Source organism: Natator depressus, chromosome 1 (genome assembly GCF_965152275.1).
Source record: "Natator depressus isolate rNatDep1 chromosome 1, rNatDep2.hap1, whole genome shotgun sequence".
NCBI classification, from domain to species: Eukaryota; Metazoa; Chordata; order Testudines; family Cheloniidae; genus Natator; species Natator depressus.
The window spans coordinates 119,221,837-119,248,513 of record NC_134234.1 but is presented as its reverse complement, the minus strand read 5'-3'; the positions used below and the strand labels follow the sequence as shown (position 1 = coordinate 119,248,513).

The following is a 26,677-nucleotide window of genomic DNA, read 5'->3' as shown; positions in this document are numbered from 1 at the left end:
TGCACCAAACTTATCCAAAATCACTGCATCACTGTGATGGCTTCTACAGTGAGATACTTCATCTGGAATAAGCAAGCAAACAACGTTGCTTTCTAGAATACAAAAGACCTTATCACAATGAAATAGGTTCAGTGCTTCCATGTTTTGTTCCTTTAAAAAATGCTGACTCTCTAAAACTAGATGCATCTAAAAATGGACTTGTTTCAGGACTGCTCCCAGAAGGCCATGTCTTTGCAAGTCTCATACACCACAGAGAATAATTATGTACGTGTATAAAAGAAACTACCTGTAATTGTATTTGGCTGCAAGTTCAGTAAATGTGTGCTCCAGCCCTGAGTTACAGCTGAATCAGCTTGTGAACTTTTTGAATAATTCCTGAAGCAATCTCTATCTCTGGCAAAACCACCTAGGAATGGCTTTCTGATTTCATAAATACAATATTGATATTGCCCATCTTCCAGGAAAAGATAAAATCTATTGCAGGTACTCTGTCAAGAAAATATCCACATAACACTAGTGGATGAATGGGCATGCAGCTACATATGGTACTCCAGAAAATGACAGAAATTGAAGATGGAACTGAAAATGAAAAAATAAAGGTTTTGAATCCAGTAATACTGAATGAATGTCCAGACATTAGAAAAGTTGTACTCCAAACATTATAGATTAATGGAACTACAGAGTTGTGCTCTTGGATGGCACAATCTTTAAAGGTGAGAAAATAGTTATATATAAAACAGCTAACATGAACATACTACTGAAATACCAACAAGACCATCTGTTTGTGTGCAACAACTTAGATTATATAATTGTTGAAGATTATTATAACAGATTTTTCAGATGAGAGAACTGGAACACTACCAGAAGAGTGACCCCAGATTTAAAGGCTGGACATCCTTGAAAGAATTATCTTTCCAATTGTTGTAAAAGAGTTGCATACACACCAAATCCAAGAATGCTGGCAAAGAAACCTGTCTTAAGTTACTTGAGTATCAGCACATATCTTTTGATAAGTTACTTTCTCCGTTGTTGGTATGCATATGTATTCCCTCAAAACTGTTTCCTAAAAGAAACATGAAACTTGAAGTTGTGAAGCCAAACCAGATTTAATCAAGGTTGGGCAAACAATCACAAAAAACATTTCTACTATAAGTCTGCTAAGCCATTGTTAATAATGTGCACTGCCACTGCTTAGGAAGCTTAGGACAGGGACCTGCTGCCCTGAAACAAAGAAATGCTGAAAGAAAATAATGCCTTTGTCTACCCCCAAAAAATCAACTACCTAAAAATAAAAAAGGAAATTAAAAAGATCAAAAAGAAAAGCAGAGTTATTTATAGGTGAGTTGCATCGTACGCGCATTTAACTTATGCAAATTCAACTATACGCGCTCGGCAAAAAAAAAAAAATAACAAGATACCTGTAAATAGTGCTGGTGATTCCGCCCACCATTCCACTCAATAAGCGTGTGCCCCAGAGTGAGCGTGAGATGGGAGACGTGAATCTGCTGTTCCCTCAGTCAGTCTCAGTTCCCGCGTGCCTCGCATAGTGTGAGCATCTTGCCGCATTGACTGTGATTCTAGTGTTTAAAGATAATGTACGTATTTTTCGTACAACATGGCCCCTAAATGCAAGCCAACTTCTTCATCTGGTGCTCAGCCAAAGAAACATTGATCTGTTCCAACACTGGAGGAAAAACTGGCTGTGTTGGACTTACTGAGAAACGGTATGTCGCTCTCCAACGTGGCGCATAAATATGACCGCAACGAATCTAGCATCCATGCCATCAAGATTCGAGAGAGAGAAATTCATCAAGCCATGGCATCAGGTACTCCAATGACTGCTAAGGTGACGAGCCAGGTGCATGATAAGACTTTAGTGAAGACTGAAAAGGCATTAAACTTATGGCTGGAAGACATGAACTGTAAATGTGTGCCTATCAATGGCAACATATTGCGAGAAAAGGCTCTTAGCCTCTATGCGCTGTTCAAGCCTCCCACCGAAGAGGGACAGCCTTCTGATGAGAAGGAATTCAAAGCCAGCCAAGGTTGGCTTAACAGTTTTAGGAACCACTTCAACCTCAAAAACGTGCAGACTACTGGTGAAGCTGCATCTGCCAATGAAGAGGCAGCAAAAGCCGACCCCGAACAATTAAAGAAAATCATAGAAGAAAAGGGCTATCTTCCGGAACAAGTTTTTAATGCTGACGAAACTGGGCTCTTCTGGAAAGAAATGCCCAACCGCACTTACACTTCGAAATCAGAAAGACAAGCCCCTGGCTTCAAAGCAGCTAAAGACCGTGTGACTGTGTTGTTTTGTGGCAATGCGGCTGGGCATTTAATAAAGCCGGGCTTGCCCTCCAGGGCTGCAAATCCCCATGCCCTAATAGGCAAGAACAAAAATCTCCTGCCTGTGTTCTGGCAATCAAAGGAAAAGGCTTGGGTGACGGCAGCATTATTTCTGGATTGGTTCCACAAGTGTTTCATTCCGGAGGTCAAGCGGTACCTTGAAGAGAAAGGACTTGACTTTAAAGTGCTGCTGATGGTAGACAATGCTCCTGGCACCCTGCGGCACTCCAGTTTGCGCATAACAACGTTGAAGTCGTCTTTCTCCCCCCCAATACCACCTTCATCCTCCAACCTCTCAACCAAGGCATGATTCGCTTTTTCGAGGCCACATACATGAGGCTTACGTTCTCACAGATACGTAGCGCTATGGATGCTGATCCCAATCTTAATGTGATGGAGTGTTGGAAGTCCTTCAACATTGCTGATTGCATCACTTATATTAAACAGGCAATGGATGCAATCAAGCCTGAAACAGTCAATGCATGTTGGCGAAACCTATGGAAAGAATGTGTGAATGATTTTAAGGGTTTCCTGACCATTGACAAAGAAGTGAGACGCATTATTCAGGTGGCCAGGCCAGTGGGTGGTGATGGCTTTGTCGACATCCTTGAGGAAGAAATTGAAGAATTAATTGAGAGCCATAGAGAAACATTGACTAACGAAGAGTTAGAGGAACTGATAAAATCATCTACAGAAGACAAAGATGACGACGACGAACAGGAAGAACCAGCAAGTTGGAATCTTCATAAATTTGCTCAAGTGTTCCAAGCAGTGAAACACTTGAATGATTTAATTTCTGAATACGATCCCTCTATGGAACGAAGCCTCAAAATCACATGTAGTATTATGGACAATTTGAGACCGTATCAAGAAATGTTTGAGCAGCTCAAGAAACAACAGCGACAGTTGCCAATCACCATGTTTTTCAAGGAAAAACAACCAGCAGCAGATGAGCCTATGCAATCAACTCCTCGAGCTGAACCAGAGCCAACCACTTCGTCTAAGACTCACTCTCCGTCACCCAGGCTCTCCGTCTCCTCCATCTCCTGGGTCGACATCAAGCCCTGATGACCCCCTGTAATTATCCCCTCCTGTAATTACCCCCTGTAATTAAAAATACAGTACTGTAAAATTATATTTTGCATATGTACTCTTTATTATATACTGTACATAAATGTATAATGTATACAGTAATACATATTACTGTACAGGGTTGTATACACAAAATCATGCGCAGTATACTGTACTTTATGGGTGATGTAAGGGATTTTCAAGGGTAATTTTGACAATATGAGATTTTCGCCTTACGCGCTGACTTTAGAACCTAACCCCCATGTAAAATGTGACTCCATTGTACTATGAAAAGGAAAAAGGGCCAGAAACTCCATAAAGTTCACTAGGGACTTTGCTGTTGATTTTTTCTGGAAGGTGCTCAGATACTATGGTGTTGAGTGCCAGAATAAAAGTCCAAGATAGATAAGACAGACATAACATACCCTGGATAAATATGACAATCATCACTATCCTCATATGATCTGATATTAGAAAGTTACCTATTCTCCAGGCCACCTGCTAATATCCTTGCTGAGTGAGAGCAAACTTATCAAGAAGTGCTTACACTCTATCGTGCCTTCCCAACCCCTTATCTCCAGTTTCAATCACAACTGTGAATCATGTAAAGCAAGAAGTACCAATAACACCAATATTGCTTGAGGAACACCGCATAGGCCTATCCCTCTGAAGTCATATGTCTTATAAACCTAGAAAACTTGTAGACTTTCAGAAATTATTTTGGTTTATAGAAAAATTGCTGCCTCAAGATATCAAGGTTTCTCAAGTATCCTCACTCTGTTGTTTCAACCTAAAATGCTTTCTCTTGTCTGCTTCTCTGTTCACTTTATCACCAGGGATCGGCAACCTTTGGCACGTGGCCCGCCAGGGTAAGCCGGGCCATTTTGTTTACCTGCCACGTCTGCAGGTTCGGCCGATCGCAGCTTCCACTGGCCGCGGTTTCCCGTTCCAGGCCAATGGGGACTGCAGGAAGTGGCAGCCAGCACATCCCTCGGCCCGCACCGCTTCCCGCAGCCCCCATTGGCCTGGAGCAGCGAACTGCAGCCAGTGGGAGCTGCGGTCGGCCGAACCTGGGGACGCAGCAGGTAAACAAAGCGGCCCAGCCCTGGCGTGCCACGTGCCAAAGGTTGCCGATCCTTGCTTTATCACTGTTGTTACAATTAATTTTTATTATTGGTTATTGCTGTGATTGTACATTGTACTTGAGTCTGTCTTGATCCTGGAGGATGAAAATATCATCCCTTTCCAACTCTTGACAACCGCATTTTGAGAACATAGTATTATTTGTAAATATAATTAAATATCTTTTCTACCCACATTTATTTGGAAACATTTGGTTAATCATAAGATTTTTGATATATAGCACATCTGCTTCTGTTTATTGCCAATTTGAAATCATACCTCTGTTCATGACATACTTGGTTGCTATGGAGATTATCATGATGTCACAAAATACTTGAGGAGCAGATGAATGCTTAATAAGGAAAGATCTTATTGTTATACAGTTGTTCTTGGTGACTTTTAAAGAGGGAATTTAGAAAATAGATAGTATGTGAAGAGAATTGTTTCTAAATAGAAAGCTTTTCAAAGTTTCCCCTGAGACGTCAGGAGCTCTTTAAAAGTATCGCCTCTTAAGCTTTTGTACAGTAAGTGCTGAAGAAACAATTATATTCTCTAGGGCCATTTAATTGCTATTATTTTTCATAAATTTCTCCTTTATTTTTAACTAGATGACCCTAGAGGCAAACATCAAAAAAAAATCCAAAGCAAAACTCAGAATTACCTTAATCTGTATGCTGTAGACGGGCTGCGGACCTTGTGTATTGCCAAGAGAGTAAGTATATGAAGCTCTTAGTTTGCTTTTAAGGAGAGTAATGACAAATCTTTTTGTTGCAGTCCATTAGCAAGAACATTTATTAGGGTTTTTTTTTCATTTTACTCAGTAATGCATGAATGCTTTTGCATCTTTTTGGATGTACGCTTACCTTCTCCTTTTAAATAGGTTCTAAGCAAAGAAGAATATGCTAACTGGTTAAAAAGTCATTTAGAAGCGGAATCGTCTATTGAAAACCGCGAAGAGCTGCTGTTTCAATCTGCACTTCGTATAGAGACAAATCTGCATCTACTTGGTAACTACATGAGAGCTGGACATGAAATTAAAATGTGTTAAACATTTTCAAAGTTCGATTTTAAAACTCTGCTCTATCTTTTCAATGATTTCTATGCATACAGAAATTGGTTATTACTGGATTTTCTCACGAGTGTCTCTTGCATCATTGCAAAAGAATGGGATAATAATTAACACAAGACCCATCCTGTTTGCCTTGCTTAGGTAACAATTTTATCCCTGATGTAATACCAATTAAACCAGGGGTTCCCAAATTTGGTTCGTGGCTTCTTCAGGGTAAGCCCCTGGCGGGCTGCAAGACACTTTGTTTACCTGAGAGTCCGCAGGTATGGCCGCTCGCAGCTCCCAGTGGCTGCAGTTCACCGTTCCCTGCCAATGGAGCTGTGGGGCTTACCCTGAACAAGCCGTGAACCAAGTTTGGGAACCCTTGAATTAAACCAATGGTGTAAAACTGGGGATGAACCTGACCCATTATCTTCAATGAAGTTGGCTGACCTGAGTAAGACAAGCAGGATTTGGCCCAATCTGTCTGCAGATTTTCATTACAGTGATGGTGCATCTTGAAAATACTTGAGATTTTTCATCCCTCTGGGGCACCAAACACTTCGACAAAATGATGTGCATAAACACTGTATTTATGGTTTAGTGGACTGAGGTGAGCACAACTCCGGGAAGTAGGAACTCATTTAATCCTGGGCTCTCTGCTTGACTTGTTGTGTTGCCTCAGGCAAGTCACTTAGGGTAGGATTATCAAAAAGTACTGTGTGTCAGCCTAACTGTTCCCATTGAAGTCAGTAGTAAAATTTCCCTTGATTTCAATGAGAGCAAAGTCAGGGGCCTGTACGGAGTACTTTGAAAGGTCTAAGTTGTAACCTCTCTGTGGTGCTCATCCTGCAAAGATTTATGCATATGCTTTACACAAGTGGTTTCATTGAGACGGCCCATGTGTCAGGCAACTGGGGCGAGGATTGTCTAGCCTAGTGATCAGAGTGGGCATCAGGCAACGGTGATTAGAGCAGGGCTTAAATTCTCAAAGAGTATTTCTCAGAGCCCTCGGACTCAGAGCTTCCACCCTGCAGGGCCGCCAGGGGCTTGGGGCTTCTGCCCCATGGGTTTGAAAATATTTACCAGAGCTCTGCTCTGGACAGCTCTGGCTGAATTTAAGCCTTGGGCATCAGGAACCAAGTCTAGGGTCAGAGCCTGAACCAGTAGTCAGAAGCTAGAGCATAGGTCAAGCCCGTGGTCTGGAACTAGAGCAAGCAGGGTAGCAGGCAAGGAGGGGATCGGGCAGGAGCAGGACAGAGGCAAAGCTTGGGGGCAGGACAGGAGCAGCAGGAACAAGTTAACACTGGAACAGGCACAGTGGTGGGCATGAGGATTGAGCCTCCAGCTAGCTGCTGTTGCTGCTGACTTGAGAGCGGCCCACTGGCCCTTCCAGTCAATCAGGTGGTGTGGCCAATCAGGCAGCCTGCTGCAAGCCAGCTAAACTGATGAGGCTGCCTGGAGATTAGCTTTGCTGCAGGCCCTGATTCCTGACACCATCCTCATAAAGTTAAGCACTTGCATGTTTGGACGATTAGGGCCTGCGTGCACTGAAGAAAGGGACAATAACACTCACTTCCTAGGGATTTGGTGATGTCGTTAAAATTTGTAAATGTAAAGGACTGTACAAGGGCTAAGTATTTTTATTTATTTACTTAACTAAAATGTCAAAAGCTCAACAAATTATAAATATCCATTATTTCTTCAGGCAATTAGTTTCTTTCTCTGGCAAAGATAACTGGAATAGTGCTAATGTTTTTAATCATTTCAAGCAAATGTGACTCGGCTGTTTCTATTGATGCTGGGTGCACATACACATCTTAATACTAAATTAAAACATAGTTAACCACAGCTGGAGAAGTACAAACAGACTCCAGCCAGAAATAAACAATCTGTTCTTCCAGTTATCCTCTGACAACCTCCAACGGCGGAAGATGAGACTTTGAGTCTAATTACATACCGGTGCACTATGTCAAGCACTGCAGGATTGCACAAGTGAGGCTGGGCGAGATACATCTCTCCCCTTGTGGCTGTGCATAGGCAATAGCATTCCTTGTAACCGCATGGACGGTTCCAGGCCAGCACCTCTGTTGGAACTAGTCTCCCCAGAGTACTGAGAGAGGCAACAGGACCTCAGCACCAGCCAGCGAACCAGCAGATGTGCTGTACCCTATGAAAAGGTGCTGCAGAAGTAAACTCCCCCTCATCTCCCAGAGACACTGTGCCTAACTGAGGCACAATCAGCCTGATTTTCCTCGAGCTTACACTGGTGTAAATCAGTTAAACTCTGATGAACTCAACAGAATCATATTGGTATAAAATTTTAGGATTTGAACTCTGGATGATGATGTCTGTTGACTGGTTGGTTATTTACCCCAACCTCATCCTTCCCCTCCCCTCACAGTCCCTCTGCTGCCTGAAAAAAAGCTGAAGTCATTATTGATCATGGTGGTCAGAATTTCATTTACATGTGTTAGGTTAGAGGCGTTATCTGCCAATGAAGGGGACTGGTGGTGTTTCCAAAACCAGATTTTAAGACGAACTCATGATGTATCAGATTGAGTAGCCAAGTATTTATTTGACATTGATGTATTTGCTTCGTTCATGTGTTCAGGTGCAACTGGTATTGAAGACCGTTTACAAGATGGTGTCCCAGAAACCATTGCAAACTTACGCAAAGCTGGGCTGCAGATTTGGGTTCTCACTGGAGACAAGCAAGAAACTGCCATTAATATAGCTTACGCATGCAAGCTACTAGATCATGATGAGGAAATCATCACCTTGAATGCTGACTCACTGGTAAACAGATCCTTGTCAGATGGTTAAATGTTAGGTTGAAGTCCAAATGTGAACTAGTTTTGCTTTGATTTTGGCAGCTGCAGTTAAAAGGTTGATTGCTTTCTTCTTCTTCTTCTTCTTCTTTTATCTTTCTTCTTCCTGTTCAATCTATATTTTGGGGATAGGATTTGTAGGTGGATATTTATTAATTATTTATACTCCCAGATTTTAGTGCCTTATATCATGATACAACTTGAAACTATATGCAGAGGGCACCACTGCACATCAATGTATATCACAACATAATATGAATGAATGCCTTTCTTTGGTATACATTTTAATGTAGGACATACCAGGGGTTCTCAACATTTTTCTTTCTGAGATACTCTTCCCCCCACCACCACCACCGCCTCCCCCAACATGCTATAAAAGCTCCACAGTCCACCTGGGCCACAACAATTGTTTTGCTGCATATAAAAGCCGGGGCCAGCGCTAGAGGGTAGCAAGCAGGGAAGTTCCGTGGGGCCCCATGCCACCGGGGGCCCACAAAGCTAAGTTGCTAAGGCTTTGGCTTCAGCCCCGGGTGGTGGGGCTTGGGGCCCCAGGATTCAGCCCCATGTGGTGGGGATTCAGCTTTCTGCCCCGGGCCCCAGCAAGTCTAATGCTGACCCAGCTTGGCGGATCCCCTGAAACTACTCGCGGCCCCGCAAGGGGCCCTGGACCCCTGGCTGAGAGCCACTGGGACACACCATCGTAAGGTACATGCCAGGACATAGTATTCACTTGTTTCTTATTGGCACCCACTGCAAATACAAAAGCAATCTATCATATGTTTTTGAAGGAGAAAACAATGAACTGCCTGTTGAGAATAATTATTTTCAAGCCAATGGACTGTAATACTAGGTAATTCATACTCTGCTACATAGACTTTTTCATTTGATGATAAGGAAAATGTTTGAATTTCAGTGCTCATAGTCATGATGGACTGATAACCCGAGCTACAGTCAGGCATTGCTCAGCTTGTCTTAAATACACAATAGCAAGGGGTTTGCTGATATGGTCAAACATAAAAGGAACCAGGTTGATAGCACCAAAGTAATTTAATGTGGTGATCAAATCAGCTTTCAGATCCAGAACTGGAGGTAGACTAACACTATCCAACTACAATTCCTTTCTAAAGAAAAGAAAAGATAACTATGTTCCATTCTTGAGTGTAGCGAGTTAGCTGGTAAATTGATTTCCTGTGATCTCACTTCTTTATTTCTGATCACTTGAAAAATATTTTGCTACAAGACTGGTAGCATTTTATCTTAAATGTTCAGATGTTAGTAATACATTCTATTAATTAAGTTTGGTTAGGATATAGATTTTAAAATAAGTTAAATAACCCTTAATTGGCATTTACAAATATCTGATTAATGATTTGATTAATAGGCATTCTGTGGTGCTCATCACCATAGTTAGCTCAGCACGGATTCTCATATCACATGTCAATTCTGCTATTCTGAGGACAAGCTAAAAGAAATTAGTGTAAGACAGCACTGCAGGTTGAAAAGTAAACAGAATTGCTTTTAAGCCCTTTATCAATTGCTAGCAGTATCTTTTGCAACAAGAATTAAGTGTTTTTAGATGGAATAAAGAAGGAGGAAAGAATAATAGAAATAAAAATTGTCAAAGTGGAATCAATATTGAAGACTCTAATGTTCTCCATTTCTAAATTTATAACAAGCACAGTAAGTTGATTACATGATCCCACAGCAGCAACTTTCACTTAAACATATTTATTTTTGTATTGTATTTCAGGAGACAAGTGCTGCTTTGCTGGACCACTGTCTGCAATATATAGAGTCTAAGTTTTCAAACAACACAATAGACAAGACTGCTGGAAACATGACAGTTGGGTTTGGCCCTCTCTCTCCACCTTCATCTTCAGTACATTCCAGCTTGGGCCTAGTGATTGATGGAAAGACTCTGGCTTATGCACTGGATAAAACACTAGGAGACAAATTTATTTCACTAGCCAGGAGATGTCGCTCAGTTCTGTGTTGTCGCTCTACCCCACTGCAAAAAAGCATGGTAGTAAAACTAGTCAGAGATAAACTCAAAGCAATGACCTTGGCAATAGGCAAGTGTCTCCATTTAAATGAGCCTGTATTTACATGCATACACCCCTTTGGAATTTCACTTTTCTTCTGGACACTTTAGAAGCCTAAAAGCTTCAATTTTAGTTTGAAAATGCTTCTGAGATCTTAAGAGCATTTATTCCAAACAAAAATAGAGTTTCTAAGGTGGCATCTGGGATTACTTCCTGCAGAAATTGGTCAAATGGAGATGGTCTACTCCACAATGTTGCTTGAATAGAGCAACGTTTTGTAAAGAATTGAGTGAGCTGACACCACTGACCATCACTTTGCAGTATAGATCAGGACACATCTGTGTTCAGTGTCATTTCAGCTAATCATGGTTAAACCCAAGGCCCTCAATTTTTGATCATGAGTAGGTGACAGTGCTGAACACCAGTTGTCCAGCACTACAGTGGTTGCAAAGTTGGGATTAACGTCATATACACTAACATAGTTCTTCACAACGATTTTCCATTGTATGGTTGATAGTGGGGACTCTTTGTCAGTCATCCAGTTCAAAACCCTGCAGCACCCACAAGGTTCCCGCACTTTAAATTGAGAAAGCTCTGCTTATTCCTCACACAACCCTCCTTTCCCCACTCTGAGTCTAATGTCACAGAGTTTATCTCATTATGTCTAGCCTCATGCCCAATTTTAGGGTCCCTTAATACTTCCAGTCAGTTAGTTTGCGGCAGGAATGTTTTCAGGAGTTTGTTTCCCTGCTGCACATGGACTTCTGAGTATCCATGCAACAAAGACATGACCTCTGTATTCCAGGTCCCATTAAAGAGACCCACTCATACAGAAGTATTCAGTTTATGTTTCCTTGGCATCGTATAGCAAAAACCTAGATAGACAGACGTCAAGGGCTTGGTGGTCCCTTCTAAGGCTTTGAAACTGTAGTTCCATGAAGTACAGGTGTTTCAAACCAGATCCCTATGCCATCCTTGCTCACTGATGCTCTACAGTCACCTATTTTTTCCTTTGTTTTTCTGCCATTAATCATCTCTGTTTTATTAATATCAAACCATGTTGCATCCTATTGTTACTAGGTGATGGAGCTAATGATGTCAGTATGATCCAGGTGGCAGACGTAGGTGTGGGGATCTGTGGTCCAGAGGGCATGCAGGTAATGCGGGTTGTTTATTGAAAAGTTTCCCCAGGAAAAAGTTGGACTGAATGTTTTCCGTATGTCTGCTTGCATCTTGCCTCCCAGTTAATGAGAGCAAGTTACCTCTTGACAGGCAGCAAAAGTACATGAGCAAGTTGCAAGCTGCCCTGAGGTGTACCAGTTGGGATTTGTAAGAATCACTTATGCTTGAGTTCGAGCATATGTTTCTTATCTAATCTGTGGTGAGCTTAAACATTTTACATTCACCTCATAAAACTCAAATTACAAGAGGTCTTTTGGCACATTTACTTTTTAACGAAATCAGGTATTAATTTAAAAAAACCCTCAGCTATGTCCTATTTCTATAATAAATAAAGATTAAATTGACTTCCCCTCCTTGCATTTTCTTCCTCTGGCTTTTATTCTTCATATGTCCTGCACTGGTCCTGTAAAATTATCCTGTGGTGTGGCTGGACAAATCTATTTACCTAATGCAGCTAAGATAGGTGGCACTGAAGTGTATAAGCCTCAGAAGGCTGCATATGCCACTTGTGCTCCAAGCCAACCTATTCAGACAATACGCCTGAGTAGTGCACAAGGCCTGCTCTCCTCTCCCTGCTAGGACATGCAGGTCGGATATGAGTTTTACTCTACAGCCCTTGGAATGTGAGTAGCTGCAGTGACAGTTAAGGGAGTGCTCGTTTGGGAGGGAAGGGGAGCCTTACCCACCCCTGATTGTCATGCAGTCCATGTAAAACCTTTTCCCTGTTTGTCTGTCAATCAACTGGGAAGAAGCTGCCCCTGCTGAGATTGTTTGGGAATTCACTCAGCATGCGCGTGTCTCTGTCCATCATTCCCGACAGCCTGATTGCTATATATGGCAGGGCAGTAAAAGATGAAAGCTTGGCTAAGACTGAAATAGGGTTTTTTTTAACGGGGCTTTCTTCTGTAATCCGGATCAGAGTAAGGAGTAAACTCAGAAGATGCTGAGCCTGGGCGCCTCACACAGCCTCTGCAGGCTTTACAAGAATGGGAGGACATTTGGGTTGAATAGAGCCTAACAAGCATGGAATCCTGAGCAGGCTGTTGTAGGATGGCCCAGTCCAAGGCCTACTGAACTCAGTGGGAGTCTTTCCATTGACTTCATTGCACTTTGAATCGGCTCCTAGCATCTCTGTGTGAACTCAAACCCCTGACTTCTCATGAACATCATTTTAGTTCCCAGATATAATACTCCACATCTCTCGCTATCTTTGTCTCTCCTTTTTCCTCCTTCCAATTCCTCTTTTCAGTTGATCTTGTAATTCTGAGACAGCTGGTTTTTCAGTGTCACTAGCCATTTCAGTGCATTCTGCTCTGAAAGTTTGTCATTTCGCTTGTTATTCCATTAAACCACCTAGATTATTTCTCTTTTTATGTTTATTTTGTATTGAATGTTCACATGTAGTGGGAAGGCTTATGGATCCCCTGCCTTTGATCCCAGGGTTCCATAGGAAATCATGCATGGCTTTGTACAATAAGCAGCTGTCAAAATTGTATACATGCAGGTACTTCAAAGGAGTCAAGCATCTGGATCTCTCATACAGCAAACTGACTGATTTATTTTTCTTTCACATCCTATGGAAGGAGCAGCATGGAGCACGAACCATGCTTTCCTATGCAAAACCTGGGGGGGGCGGGCAGGGATGTAGGAGAATGAAAACGTCAAATCCAAGCTGATATTTTGGGATAAAATAAACATGCAAGTGTAATTGGATAAAATTATCTTTCCATTCCTCCCTGCATATCAAAAATAGACCTTTAAAAACTTTTAGAATGTGTTTTGGAATAATTTGGTGGAAACATAAAATAAAGAAAAGTAAACAATTTCACCTCATGATTCCATAATAGAATTAGAAAATGGGTAGGGGAGAAGGAAACAGATGAATAAAACAATAAACAAAATGTAAATTTAAAAAGCAATACAACTGTTGGTGGAATCTGTGGCCAACTCAATAACCTGGCAGGATATAACGCAACTGATATACTGCTCCATTCATGATGAGATCTTAAATCTTGAGCATACTTTACCTTGAAATTTAGCCAGTCAAAAGTAGCTATGCTATAGAAAGAAATGGTGGTGATTCATACCATAGATGTGATTTGGCAGGTTCAAAAATTTCAGGGGAACCTCTTCTGTAATGATCTCTCACAATTTAGGGAACTTGCATATGGTTAAAACAAATTTCCTCCAAATACTGAGATCTCAGGGGAACGTGGGTGGGCAAACATTTACAAGTCAAGATCATGATAATTAATTAAAACAAATTATTTGGGTGTTTTGCTTTTTTAACTCCACTAATTGTGATGTAGCCTATTATTATCTCACTCATTTAAATCCCTCCTGAAAACTCCCTTCTTCTGCACAAAATAATGCTGTCTTCTTTGTAGTTCTTAAAAAGAGAAAAGCTCACAGCCATCATCTATGAGCATCTGTACAATCACACGACTATAACCCTTGGTCCTTCCTCACCCCACTTCCTTCCTACAGTTTGTCACTCATGTCACCATCTGTAGTAGTGTAGATAGTAATCTTCTAGGAGCAAGCACACTGTCATTTTGTGTGTTCTCTGAAGCACCTGGTTTGCTTTTGGGCACTGTAAAATTATAACTATTTGTGAAAGCATTGAGGACACAATGAGCCAGTCTCTTCTTTCACTTACACCAGGGTGGAACTAATCCAGCTCCATTGGACTTTAATGGAGTTACTCTGGCTTTGTTTGTGGATGTTGGCAGGATACTCCAGCGCATTGTCTGTGTGTCTTAGGTGACACTTTACAATAGTGATTTCAACTCTTCTTTCATTGAAGGCAGTGATGGCGAGTGACTTTGCAGTCCCAAGGTTTCGGCATTTGGAAAAGCTCTTGCTTGTTCACGGGCACTGGTGTTATTCCCGGATTGCCAATATGGTGCTGTATTTCTTCTACAAAAATGCAGTAAGTGTTTGACTTGACAGTTTTGTGGCTCCTCATGTTTCCAGGGTTTATTTTGTGTGAAATGAGCATGAGGTCAGCCTTCAAATGGTTTATAAATAAGCTTGAAACAAGCCTGTAGAGTTGAAAGACAGCTGGCTGCCATTCACAGGAATAGCAGGCCCCACTATGTGACAGCGACAGTGTGCTGCAGAATGTGAAAATTAGGTAACATGAATAAGACGTGCTGCTTAACAAAAGTTTCTTTATCAAGCAGTACCTTTTGCAAAAATTTTGCTGGCTAGATATAGGAGCCTTTAATGCCAAGTCCACCCTGTGCTGGTCTGAAGTAGTAGTAGGTGTGTTTTCTCTTCCTAATCCTGTTTTGTAATTGTTTGTGCAAATTGTAAATTGACCCCAGTGATCTGAGCTAATTTGGGCCATCTATCAGCCAAGCATATCGGAAGTGTTTTGGTTTTCCCTTACTTCCTTCAGCCAAATAAATACACCGTGAAAGGAGCACATTGCAATACATATCGAAGTATGGGCCTGAATCTCCTCCCAGTTACACTAGTGCCAATAATGAATAACTCCATTACTAGATACTGGGCTATTAGAAACCCAGCTCCTCAGCCCTGCCTGAGACCCTTTGCATCACTCACACAATACTCGAAGAGGCAGCTGAGGCTTCCTTCAGCACGGAAGAATCATTGACGGGCATGAAGGTATTGTGGATTTGCATCGCCTGCTCACTCTGTTGAGAGTAGGGATCATGAAAGAGTGGGATGGGGTAGGGCCAGGCCAGACACAGCACTCCTGATGCTCCAGGACATAATGGAAGTGAGAATATAGCTTCATGTGTGTAATTGAGAGGGCAAGTAGCACCTGGTCTAGTTAAGGTTGATTTCCAACTTCTGTATAATCCCTGCTCGTAATTTTCTTTTGGTCTAAAGATTCCATGTCAGGTGTCAGTCCAAGGGTAACTTTTAATTGTCTTGGGACAAGACTGTATTTTTGCTCAAATTGCTGACGAGAATAGGAACACCATGCATGCTAGGTAAATAATAAAAATAATCACTGGTTGAACTGGATCTTTGAGTTAACATGGACACGATAAAAATATGCTAAGCATGTTCTGATCAGGAAGGTTATACTTACATGCTTTCAAAAACTAATCAAAGTAAACACTTCCAAATTCTGAAGTTCCAAAGATCTCACCAAGCCTTAAAAAGCAAGCTAAATTGGAATAGTTGGCCTACACTAGTGCTCCCACCATTGCTACCATTGATGGAGCGGCACCTGTGGTAATGCAATGGCAGGAAACTTACCAACATTTTTTGGTAAGTTGACCGAATGCTAGTGTACACAGGCTCTTCTAGGCTTAATCCTGAGATGTGTTGAACATCTGCACCTTCCTATCTATGTATTTCTGTTGTGCCCATCACCATGGTAATACTTAACCTCATCAATGACAGTGGAATATTATACTTTCAGAGACGTGTACTCAGAGCAATTTTATTTTTAAATCAAAACACTCTCAAGAAATATATGTAAGTACATTCCAATGATCAGCATGTAAGGATTCAATTTATACATTTGCATTTTTGTTCAATCCTTGTAAAATCTTACATTCCTCTACACCCCCCACCCCAATTACAAGTGTTATTTTTCATGCTGTATTCAGTAAGACATCCAACTGCAGACATTTTCTGAAGCTGTTGCCCCCAGGCTTGAATGAAACTTGAGAATCTGTGTTTGTGGTTGCTCTGCTTCTGCTGCCTTCAGAGCCCGTAAGAGCAATCCTAGTTGCTACCGACCCTGAAACCACAGTGGGAAATCCAATTTCTAGACCTGAATGTGTCAGACGTATAGTGGCTTCCCTCAGGGAAGGAGAATTCTAACTTCCTCTAAGATGCAAGTACCGCATTCATTCACAGGGAGACCACTCTTGATGAATTGTCCACAGGGAATCAAGATAACTGTGCTGCATACATTCTGCGAGATCTCTATCTCCTCAGGTTTTTACATTTGCTTGTATTCTGCCAATTTCCATTCAGCAGTAGAACCTATCTAGCTCATAGTTTAAGCCCCAGATTGCTGCAGAAACCACGCTGCAGGATTTAACAAGGTGCGGCAGGGTAGGTCCTAGCTGGTCATATGGCTGTTTGGGGCAGCATATAAAAGGAAGAGAAAGCTGGGTCAAACGGGAGTTAAGGGAGAGGGCACATCCTCTCCCCTCCTAGCTAGTTAAAGCAGGGAAAGCCTTTGAGGAATTGCAGCCAAGTAGTTTCAGTTGATTTGCTTTTAATTTTTGTGATTGTTTGGTGGATAATCAACAAGTCTGGAGAACAGGACCGTAAGCAGGACCAAGGCTTGGAGCTTTATTTCATATGGATTTATGTTTGTTCCTTATGTTTGTTAGTGGGTTTGTTTTCTCATTACAGTCTTGAAAAGAGCCTTTGTGAGCTAGCTAAGTCTCCAGAAAAATTCTCAAACCAACACAAGATATTGAAATAGAAACATGATCCTTTTTACAACAGTAATAAACAACACAGTGAGATCTACATTCATGAAATATACGTGTAACTCCACACAAAAATGGTGTCATTATTCATTTATGTTTAGCTGTATTTTGTATTTGAGAGTTATAATTGGATTGAAAATTAATTTCATATGAGGCAAAGCCCCAATCATATCTAAGACCACAAGCCTGTTAAGACTTATACACATGCTTAACTTTAAGCATGAGTAGTGGGAATGGGAATAATAAATAATAGAAGGTCAGGTGTCCTCAGTGGAGACTACTCATTACTTTAGGTTAAGCCCTTGTGCAAGTCTTTGCAGAATCAAAGTCAACATGATTTCACAGAGCCATGGAGAGATGATGTACTGAGATTTACACTGTTTTTTCCCTACTTGTTTTAAATTCCAGACTGATTATCCTTCATGTCCTGCTGTTTTGATTGCAGATGTTTGTGGCCCTTCTCTTCTGGTACCAGTTCTATTGCGGGTTCTCTGGCTCTTCAATGATTGATCAGTGGTACCTGATCTTCTTTAATTTATTATTCTCTTCTCTTCCACAACTGATCACTGGGGTGCTGGATAAGGATATACCAGCTGAAGTGCTAATTGGTGTACCTCACCTCTACAAAAGTGGCCAGAAAATGGAGGTAAAAACTTTGCCTTTCAGAAGATATTTTCTGATGGTCATGAATTTTAATGAAAACCAAGCTTGGTGGCAAAGGACACATTGGCACCAAATAAAGCTAAAGAATGGGAGTCTGAGAAACTGTTTTTCTTGCTTGTTAGCATTTCTAGGTGTACGTCTACACTGGGATAAAAGACCCACAGCTGGCCACGAGGAGGGAGGGCCTCAACGCCTGGTGTCCAGTCCAAGCCCAAACATCTACACTGCAATTTTATAGCCTTCAGCCAGAGCCCCAGTCAGCTGACATGGGCTCTGAGACTCAGTGTTTTCATTGCAGCATAGACATACCATATAATAATCCTAACCAAAATATCTAAATGCCAGAAACTAAATATGCCAGAAAAAAGCCTTTTTGTAAACAGTATCTTAAAATATATGGATTTATGTTTGTTGGTGGGTTTGTTTTTCTCCCCAATTTATACTGAGCACCTACCCTTCGAGGAATTAGCGGCTGTTACAAATTTCAAATATAAACACAAAATAAGTCATTTTATATATTGTGTAATAGAGTAAAATGGACTATTCCTACCATCACATCATGCTGTTTACCCACCAAAAACAAGAACTTGTTCAATCCCCGCCCTTCGACAAGGGGGGGAAGGATGAACCTGGAAGTGTGCCCAGAAGGGTAACAAATCTGGGATCTGGTGGCCCAAGTGGTGAAGTGAGTTACAGAGTCAAAAACCCTTTATGGCAAACACGTTGTCTGCAGCCCATTTTTTGTGTAAACTGCAAGGAAAGGGGCAGAAGGCCATCAAGCTAGACCATTTCTGCTGATTGCAACTGCAGTTTTATCATGAGGGGGGAAGGGTGGCTTCTCAGGTTAGCAAAACTATCATTGTCAAGAGATGTCTTCTTGATCAGAAGCCTTACAACAGGTTCCTCAAAGACAACTGGCACCTTGGCCTCTGAAGGGAGTCATTGACTCTCTCAGCCAACAGTGCACCCAGTACTTGGTGCATTACATTTCTAGTAATATTTCTAGATGCTATACTTGAAAGAAGAGGTGGAGAATTTCAGAGCTGCTCATTTTCGGTGTGTTTGTCTTGATCCTCTTTTTTTATCGGCTGTTGTTTCTGGGCTTTATATTTCCATCCTTTGGCCTGCTGCTCAAAACATTGCAATTAAAGTTCCACAAAATAAATGCCCCTATTTACTTCCCTACTAAAAGATGACAAAAATAGTTAGGTTATGATTTAGTTTAAGCTGATTTTGAGGTTTTATTTGGTTTTCTTAATTGACAAACCAGTGTAAGAGATGGATTAGTTTGGCAAAACAGTCAGCAGATTGACAAGAGAAATATTTCATGTTCACAATAGAATTCTTTCTCAAAGCTGAGTCCATTGTCCATTCTGAGGTTCTTTGAATGCTATTGAATACCTGTCTAAAAAGACTTACAAATAACATTTTGCTAAACTATTCCTGCTTGTAGGTAGCCAGTAATATCCTCACTCTTCTCTTTGGAAAAGATTTTAATTGAATCTGTCTACATGTTGTTTAATTAGACCAAAGAACACAAGAGTTTTACGGGAGTCTCATTTCTAGGCTTAGGAAACCATGAGCTAGAGGAAAAAGGAGCTTAATGAATTCATTTAAAAAAATCATCACAGGAAATGTAAACCCGCAATAAGAACATTAGTAAAATAAATGAGCATTTTGCAGATCTGATATTTACAAAATGATTTCCTCTATACCCAGTTGTTCTGTATGATAATTCATGTGAATGTAAAAAATGGTTAAATTGTTTATACTAATGTGTTAGTAAAATTCAGTACTGTTTCTTAAGGAGTGATTATATTGCTGTGTAAATATACATTGAATATTGTTGTGGATTTTTCTTTCAATGTAAGCTGCATACTTTCATATTTAATCTTTCTTGAATACATAGTCTTTCATTTTATATGTAGAACACTTAGGGCCAGATTTTTAAATGTGTTTAGGTGCCTAACTCCTCACTGAAATCAGGCACCAAAATACATTTTAAAATATGGTCCTTAAACCCCAGTCCTGCAAAGATGTAAGCATCTGTTGAAGTTTGAATAACACAAGTATGTAACTCCACTGAAGTCAATGGGACTAATTATAATGGATAAAATTAGGCACATATGCAAGTCAGTGCTGGATCAGGAGCTTAGTTCTAAATTATATCCTCTTGTGGAAAAACTCACTGAAGAAGATGCTTTAGAGGCAGAAATTCAGGTCATGGAAATCCCAACTAATCACTCCGTCAGGAGGGTGGGGTTTGTTGGCCTGGGAAGGGAGAAGAGTGATGAGGTTGTCTGCACAAGTACTGGAAGAAATACATTTCAATTCAGATTTTTGTCTGGTACTAACAAATGGCTTCTTCGTTAGACTCTTACTATATGTTTTTGTGTCACAGGAGTACCAACCACACATGTTTTGGATGAACATGATTGATGCACTCTATCAAAGTCTAGTTTGTTTTTTCATCCCTTTTTTCGTAAGTTATCCATTCAGACATCCGATTTCATGCAATGTGAGGAGCAGACTAGAAAATACAGATTAGAGTAAAGCCCCTTTCCTTCTTTTCAGACTTACTATGACTCAGAGGTGGATCTGTTCTCCTGGGGAACCCCCATCACCACAATAGCTCTTTTTACCATCATATTACATCTGGCTATTGAAACCAAAACTTGGGTAAGTCGTCCACAGGAAAATTATAGAGGAGTCTTCTGGGATATTTTACCTATTTCCTTAGTGTGTCACTCTTTAAAATCAAGAAAAGCGTGTTTTATTCCCTCAGCACTGTCTGTTTTTATCAAGCATTTCAACCAAACATGAAAATGGTTTGCAACAGCGAGCAGTGAGCAGCTTTGTAATCCCGGGATAACATGATTTTGGCAATTAATTGATCTTTAAATATTCATGGTAAATAGGCCCAATGGCCTGTGATGGGATGGGATCTGAATTACCCAGGAAAGAATTTTCTGTAGTATCTGGCTGGTGAATCTTGCCCATATGCTCAGGGTTCAGCTGATCACCATATTTGGGGTCGGTAAGGAATTTTCCTCCAGGGCAGATTGGAAGAGGCCCGAAAGGTTTTTCACCTTCCTCTGTAGCATGGGGCACGGGTCACTTGCTGGAGGATTCTCTGCACCTTGAAGTCTTTAAACCATGATTTGAGAACTTCAATAGCTCAGACATAGGTGAGAGTTTTATCGCAGGAGTGGGTGGGTGAGATTCTGTGGCCTGCGTTGTGCAGGAGGTCAGACTAGATGATCATAATGGTCCCTTCTGACCTTAATATCTATGAATCGATGAATAAGGATTTATGAAATGAGACTGGTGTAAATACATTCTGTGCATGGATTTTGTACCAGAAAATTAAAAGTGAGTTTTTGTTGCTGTTTCTTCTAGACTTTCCTCCACTGGTCATCTTGTATCTTCAGTATCCTTTTATTTTTCATTGTCGCTCTCGTTTATAATGTTTCTTGCCCAATATGTTATCCTCCATCCAATCCCTACTGGACTATGGAAAAATTGATGGGCGAGCCTGTGTTTTACTTGATTTGTATTATATCACCAGTAGTTGCATTACTGCCCAGGTATAGTATCTTCCCCCTGTGTGTGTGTATGTTAGTGGCTTTTATACTTTGTGGTGGAATGGGAGAAAAGGTGAAGGGATGTGCCTGAATATGATTTGGGGGTAAGGGGCTTTTCTAATTTTTTTCTAATTTTTCTTTTTTATTGTCAGCCAGCTGAAGTATATTATTATCTTCATTTGATTCTTTAAGTCTGCTGGTTAGCAGAGTCAAATTACTTGTGTATTACTATTATCTCTGGTGAGTAGTTATTGTAGATCACATATTGTCAGGGTACTCAGAGCTCTTTGGGTAATCTTTTTATTTTAAAATGTCAAATCTAAAGAAAATTACTTAACTGTGGTACTTGCCTGTGTAAACTCTCATTCTGTTAAAGTAATTGTTATATTCTGTTCTGTGGACATTTTTCTCTTGATAAAATCTCAAGCAGTTCCTCTTTCTTTGATTTCTTTTCATATGTACGTTTTTCCTCCTTCAGATTTCTGTACCGAACCTTTCAGGGGACAGTCTTCCCAACTCAACTTCAGCTTGGACGCCAGTTGAATAGATTACCTCCAGAGACTCGCAACCAGATTCTGAACAGGTTGAATATCAAAAAGGAATCCATTCTCCAGAAACCACCATGCGCAGAACATTCCCCACAGAATCCTCAGTCAAATGCTAGTGATTGTTTTAAGGCCTGCAACCAAACCCCACCTTCGCAACCATCTCAGCATGGAAATGACCCAGCTTTCCCATCAAATACAAGGGCAGAACACACAGCAGGATTGAGTGTTACTGTTTCTCCTCCTGGAGCTCTATTATGTGGGGGAAATAAACACTCCTCAGTGGCAAACAGTCAAGAACAATCCCTGGGATTTCACGAAATTAATTACAACACTTCAGAGATGAAGTCAATGTCTGTAGAAGAAATGTTCCCATGGAACACAACAATTGACCAGTCAGGCTTCAGTTTATTGAACTGGATCACATCAACTCCCCTGTTCAGTCGGTTTGGGAGAGTTTTACAACAGTCACCACGTCGTTTACGAAATGAAGTACAGGACAACGTGTCTGTGCTTGGCTCCATATCTTCTTTGCATCAGGACTTCAAAGGCTTAACAGGGAAGTACTCAAACGACTTCCAGGAACAAATTAAAGGGACCCCAACTAATTGCTGTAAAAGTGAAACTCTTGAAACCACCTTCTTATGACATGGGCCTTGAGTACATTTATATATTTTCTATTTGCACAGATGTATAGTGAAATTACTCTAATTGTTTCCAGAGATGAAACAGGAAATCAAAAAAATTATTTAAAAAATGTTTAAGTGCTATATATTGAAATAAGAGCTTTAAATATAAAGAAGAAAATACACTTGAATTTTCCAGTTCTCTCTCTTTATTTTTTTCATCTAATTTTATAAGAAAATGCAGGGTTGTTTCTTTTTCAGTTGCTTCTCTTTCATTCTGGCAAGTATTGCAAGCAATGGACCTACCTACCTTGTCCAAATGGTCTGGATTTCAGGAGAAATTATAGACATGATTATAGTTGGGTTAGCAATCATGGAGGGGGGAAACATGATGGTGGCACTATATCCCAGCAGTTTGGATAATTTGTCATCTGATTTAAAATAAAAAAAAAAATCTCTGTGAGGTCTGACAATCAAGTTTTTAAGGGGAAAACTGCTGGGCAGGTCTCTGAAAATATCCTACCTCTTTGTAAATATTAACAGTATCTCACTACTGTATAAATACATCTTATAAATGTCACCATATTTTGGTATCACCTCAATAGCATTTTATTTCTCATGATAAAACAATAAATAAATGACCATCCATAATACAAAGTGGTTGCCCAGCCTGATATTAATAAGAGTTCAGTCCGTCACTTGCAGTCAGTAAAAATAGTTTGCATTTGGCAGATCAGTCCATTCCTTTTTAAAAGAAAAATTGCTTTGCTTTGTAAAGAGGTGTTATGGGGGGAAGTGACTGTATGCTGTATGTGCAGTATGGTATAAGTCAGTGGGAACTGAGAGCACACTCAGCATTGAAATGCTACAGGACTTGTTGAAGAATGTAGGTCCAGTTTGCTAAAGAATACCTGGAGAGCCCTTTGTTATAGATTACAACCTCTTTCACTTCTAGTTCAGTGACTTGAAGCCCAAGTCATTAGTGACCATCTTTACCTCGGGAGGCTGTTTTGGGTTTGCGTACATAATCACATAGCGTGTGCCATCTCCACACACAAACTAACACAGGATATAGTTGTTACTTATTGTCTTTGCAGCCTGAGTTTGCAGAACATCCCATTTTTGTTTACTGTTGGTTGTGTAAGCTCAGAACTTGCACACCTCATTCTCTGTCTGCTGACAGGAAATCCCCAGCCATATTGGCTCCCATGGAGTCCCTCAATCTTAAGCCCCAATATTTGCCATACACTGGTTTCTAAATCTCTCTGGGTATTTTTAAAAGGGTTTCCATGTTGGCCTCTTCCCACGAACACAAACAGAATTGGTCATATCAGAATGTGAAACTTGAACAAAGGGAAGAAGTAAAAGCAATATAAATAAAGGGTTACTATCAGCCTTCATTTGTGTTGCCCTGATAAAATGTGACACACAATTATACAGCCAAACTACATTTTGGAATGACAATATTTCTATCTTCATTATGAAGTAAATATTGAATGTGCTAAATGTATCCACAGGTCTCACATATTCTAGCTTTTCATTAAACATGAGGTTGACTTGGGGAAGGACTTATGACTCAAGCAGGGCTTTATCATTTTTTCCTCACCTCGAAAAAGAATGTGTTAGGTCTAAAACAGAGGAAATCTCTCTCCTTTTTAATAGACTCTTGGTGGCTGAAAGTGTTGTAATGCTTCTACATTCTGTATGGTTACCTTAGGAATCAGGCAGATTTCTACACATGCTCAGATCACGAAATGCATCCCATAGAATCCTGTTGAGAGGATTCATTTGTCCACTTGACCTTGCAAACATTTAACATAGACTATGCAGCATGTGCCAGCCCAAAGAACTCTCCTAGGTGGAGCTACAATCTCTTTTTTAATGGCAAAGGAAGTAATGGCTCAACTTTTTAAAGCAATAACAGTGTGAAAATATTTCCATCTGGTAGAAACATTTCCTCGATTGTAAGACAGGATGTCAGGGTGAAATCCACTCCACCCACATAAAGCCAGACACCAAGTGGGTGGAGTTCGGAAAAGCTGGGGCCCATCACATCCACTCCCTGGCCCAACAATATCTGTGACCAGAGCAGGAGGCTGCTATGTATGGCCCTTGTGGTTGCTATTGCAGCACAGCTCCAGATGCCCCAAGGCAGGTATGCAGGGTGTTGGGGCCACTGGATCCATGGAAATGCAGATCCTGTGGCCCTTCCGCTTCTCTCCCTATCGTTGTTACTGCATTGTAATAGCATTTAGAGGCACCAACTGAAACTGGAGCCCTATTGTGCTAGGCACTCTAGAAACAGATACTAGTGACCTGTACATTGATTTTAAATAGCTAGATATAAGTACAGTAATATTAACAAAAAACTCTAACATCTTAGTGCCTCAATTTCAGATGTTATATTTCTGGCAAATATTTACTATGAGGCAAAACCTGGCATACAAAATCTTGAAATGGAAGCAAAATTGTACACCAGTATTATTTACTTGGCTCAGCTGTATTTAACTTGTATTTATGTGCCAAGATCATATGTGCCTCTATTTTTGATGTAGATGTAAAACCAAGACCCTGGCCACTGGTGACTATTGATGGACCTCTGGTCCTTTTCACAAGTTCAGAGGTGATATGGTTGATCTGCGACCCTGGCCCAATTCGGATTACATTCCACATCGATTTAAGGGCTTTGTTCAGGAAAACAGCTGATTCCTGATGGCTGCTAGGGAATGAAAGCTCCTCAGGCCTCCCTAGTTACGCAGCTCACGAGGCTTCAAGGGGCAACTTTCCCATCCACCTAATAGAACATTATGAGTTGGATGGTGAGAATGCTCAACATCTTACAGGATTGGGTTTTACATGACCACTCAAGATGGCATTCTTTCCACAACTGATGTCCCAGACTCCACTCACCCGGTTATGACGTTGTGCCACTTTGTCACTTCCTGTCCGAAGCAGCTGTGTCGTGCTTCACTAAGCTCACTCCATTCTCTCACTGTCTGAATTTTGGTTGTGGGTTAAGTGATCCCTATCAACGGACAGATAAAACGTTTCACACAGACTGAGATCTTTATTGATGAAAGGTGCTATATCAAAATATTTTGTACTTACTGGTATATTGTTTATATTGCAATACGTGGATATGTTAAAGTATGGTTAAAATAAATTCCATCAAACCTGGATGTCACTTCATTTAGTGGTTTAGTCATCTGGGAATTGCATTTTCTGCCCTAATCCTGGAATCCACATTAAAAAACCCAAACCAAATAAAACATCTTTTGCCACAGCTATTTCTCAGTTCAAATTGTACAGCCCCTGAGGCATTATTCTGCCTCCAATTAAATTTGGAAGGGTACTTTGTATCCTGACACATGTAGGAGTTCTGGGAAACATTGGTGGCGTAGTAGGCCAAACAGTCCGGATAAATATGTACGGTAGTGGAATAGTAGCAAATACTCACATCCACCCCCCCAAGCTTCAGAGCCTGAGCTCTAGTTCAAGTCTGTCAGACCGGATTGGGAGGTTCACTTCCATCTGCTCCAAAATGCTGTGTAGACATACCCTCTCTTCCATTACTAATCACTAAACAATCTGGCTCCTCAAACATTATGGAAGGGTCTAATTTTACTCCCATGCTTTCCACTAACAATCCTTTATACTAAACATCTATGTAGGTGGCTGCACTGTCTGCAGTTTAAGACACTACTGTAAATGTTGTGCTGTGCTGGCTATTGGCTGCCTTAGACATGCCACGCTAAGAAATTGCTGCAGAGGGGATTTTGGATACTTAATTAGTGAAAAGAATTCCAACAACTGATAGTGCTTATGTGTGAAGCTAATTAAGATTTCTTAATGAATAAGCCATTTAACAGTTCCAGCCTGTGTGTCTTCAATTAAAAAATAAAATTGGAATTACAGCAAAATAGCCTTTTTGGTAACATAAGAGGTACATGCAGGGCCAACTTTTCAAGTGTCCCCTAATTTTGGATGCCCAGCTTTAGATGCGTAGGGGCCTGTTTTTCAGGTGTGCTGAGCACCTAAGGCCCCGTTGAAATTTAGTTGGAGCAAAATTGATTTCAGATGGAGTTCCAGGCCTCAGCACCAGGGCCAGCTCTACCGTTTTTGCCGCCCCAAGCAGTGAAAAAACCTGTCGCCACCGAATTGCTGCTGCAGCCGGCAGGAGAGAGA

At 40.8% G+C, this 26,677-nt stretch overlaps 1 protein-coding gene across 1 annotated transcript in view; it reads left to right on the top strand.

Annotated features, from left to right (window-relative positions):
* ATP10A (ATPase phospholipid transporting 10A (putative)) overlaps window positions 1-23,474 on the top strand; it is a 159,038-nt gene extending 135,564 nt beyond the window's left edge. The window contains exons 13-23 of the mRNA XM_074965459.1: window positions 5,148-5,251; window positions 5,420-5,546; window positions 8,202-8,386; window positions 10,169-10,490; window positions 11,541-11,617; window positions 14,449-14,574; window positions 17,520-17,720; window positions 20,139-20,219; window positions 20,312-20,416; window positions 21,137-21,324; window positions 21,800-23,474. Of these exons, the coding sequence (XP_074821560.1) occupies window positions 5,148-5,251; window positions 5,420-5,546; window positions 8,202-8,386; window positions 10,169-10,490; window positions 11,541-11,617; window positions 14,449-14,574; window positions 17,520-17,720; window positions 20,139-20,219; window positions 20,312-20,416; window positions 21,137-21,324; window positions 21,800-22,514 (2,231 nt within the window). The 3' untranslated portion in view covers window positions 22,515-23,474. The remainder of the gene's footprint in view (window positions 1-5,147; window positions 5,252-5,419; window positions 5,547-8,201; window positions 8,387-10,168; window positions 10,491-11,540; window positions 11,618-14,448; window positions 14,575-17,519; window positions 17,721-20,138; window positions 20,220-20,311; window positions 20,417-21,136; window positions 21,325-21,799) is intronic.
* The last annotated feature ends 3,203 nt before the right edge of the window (window positions 23,475-26,677 follow it).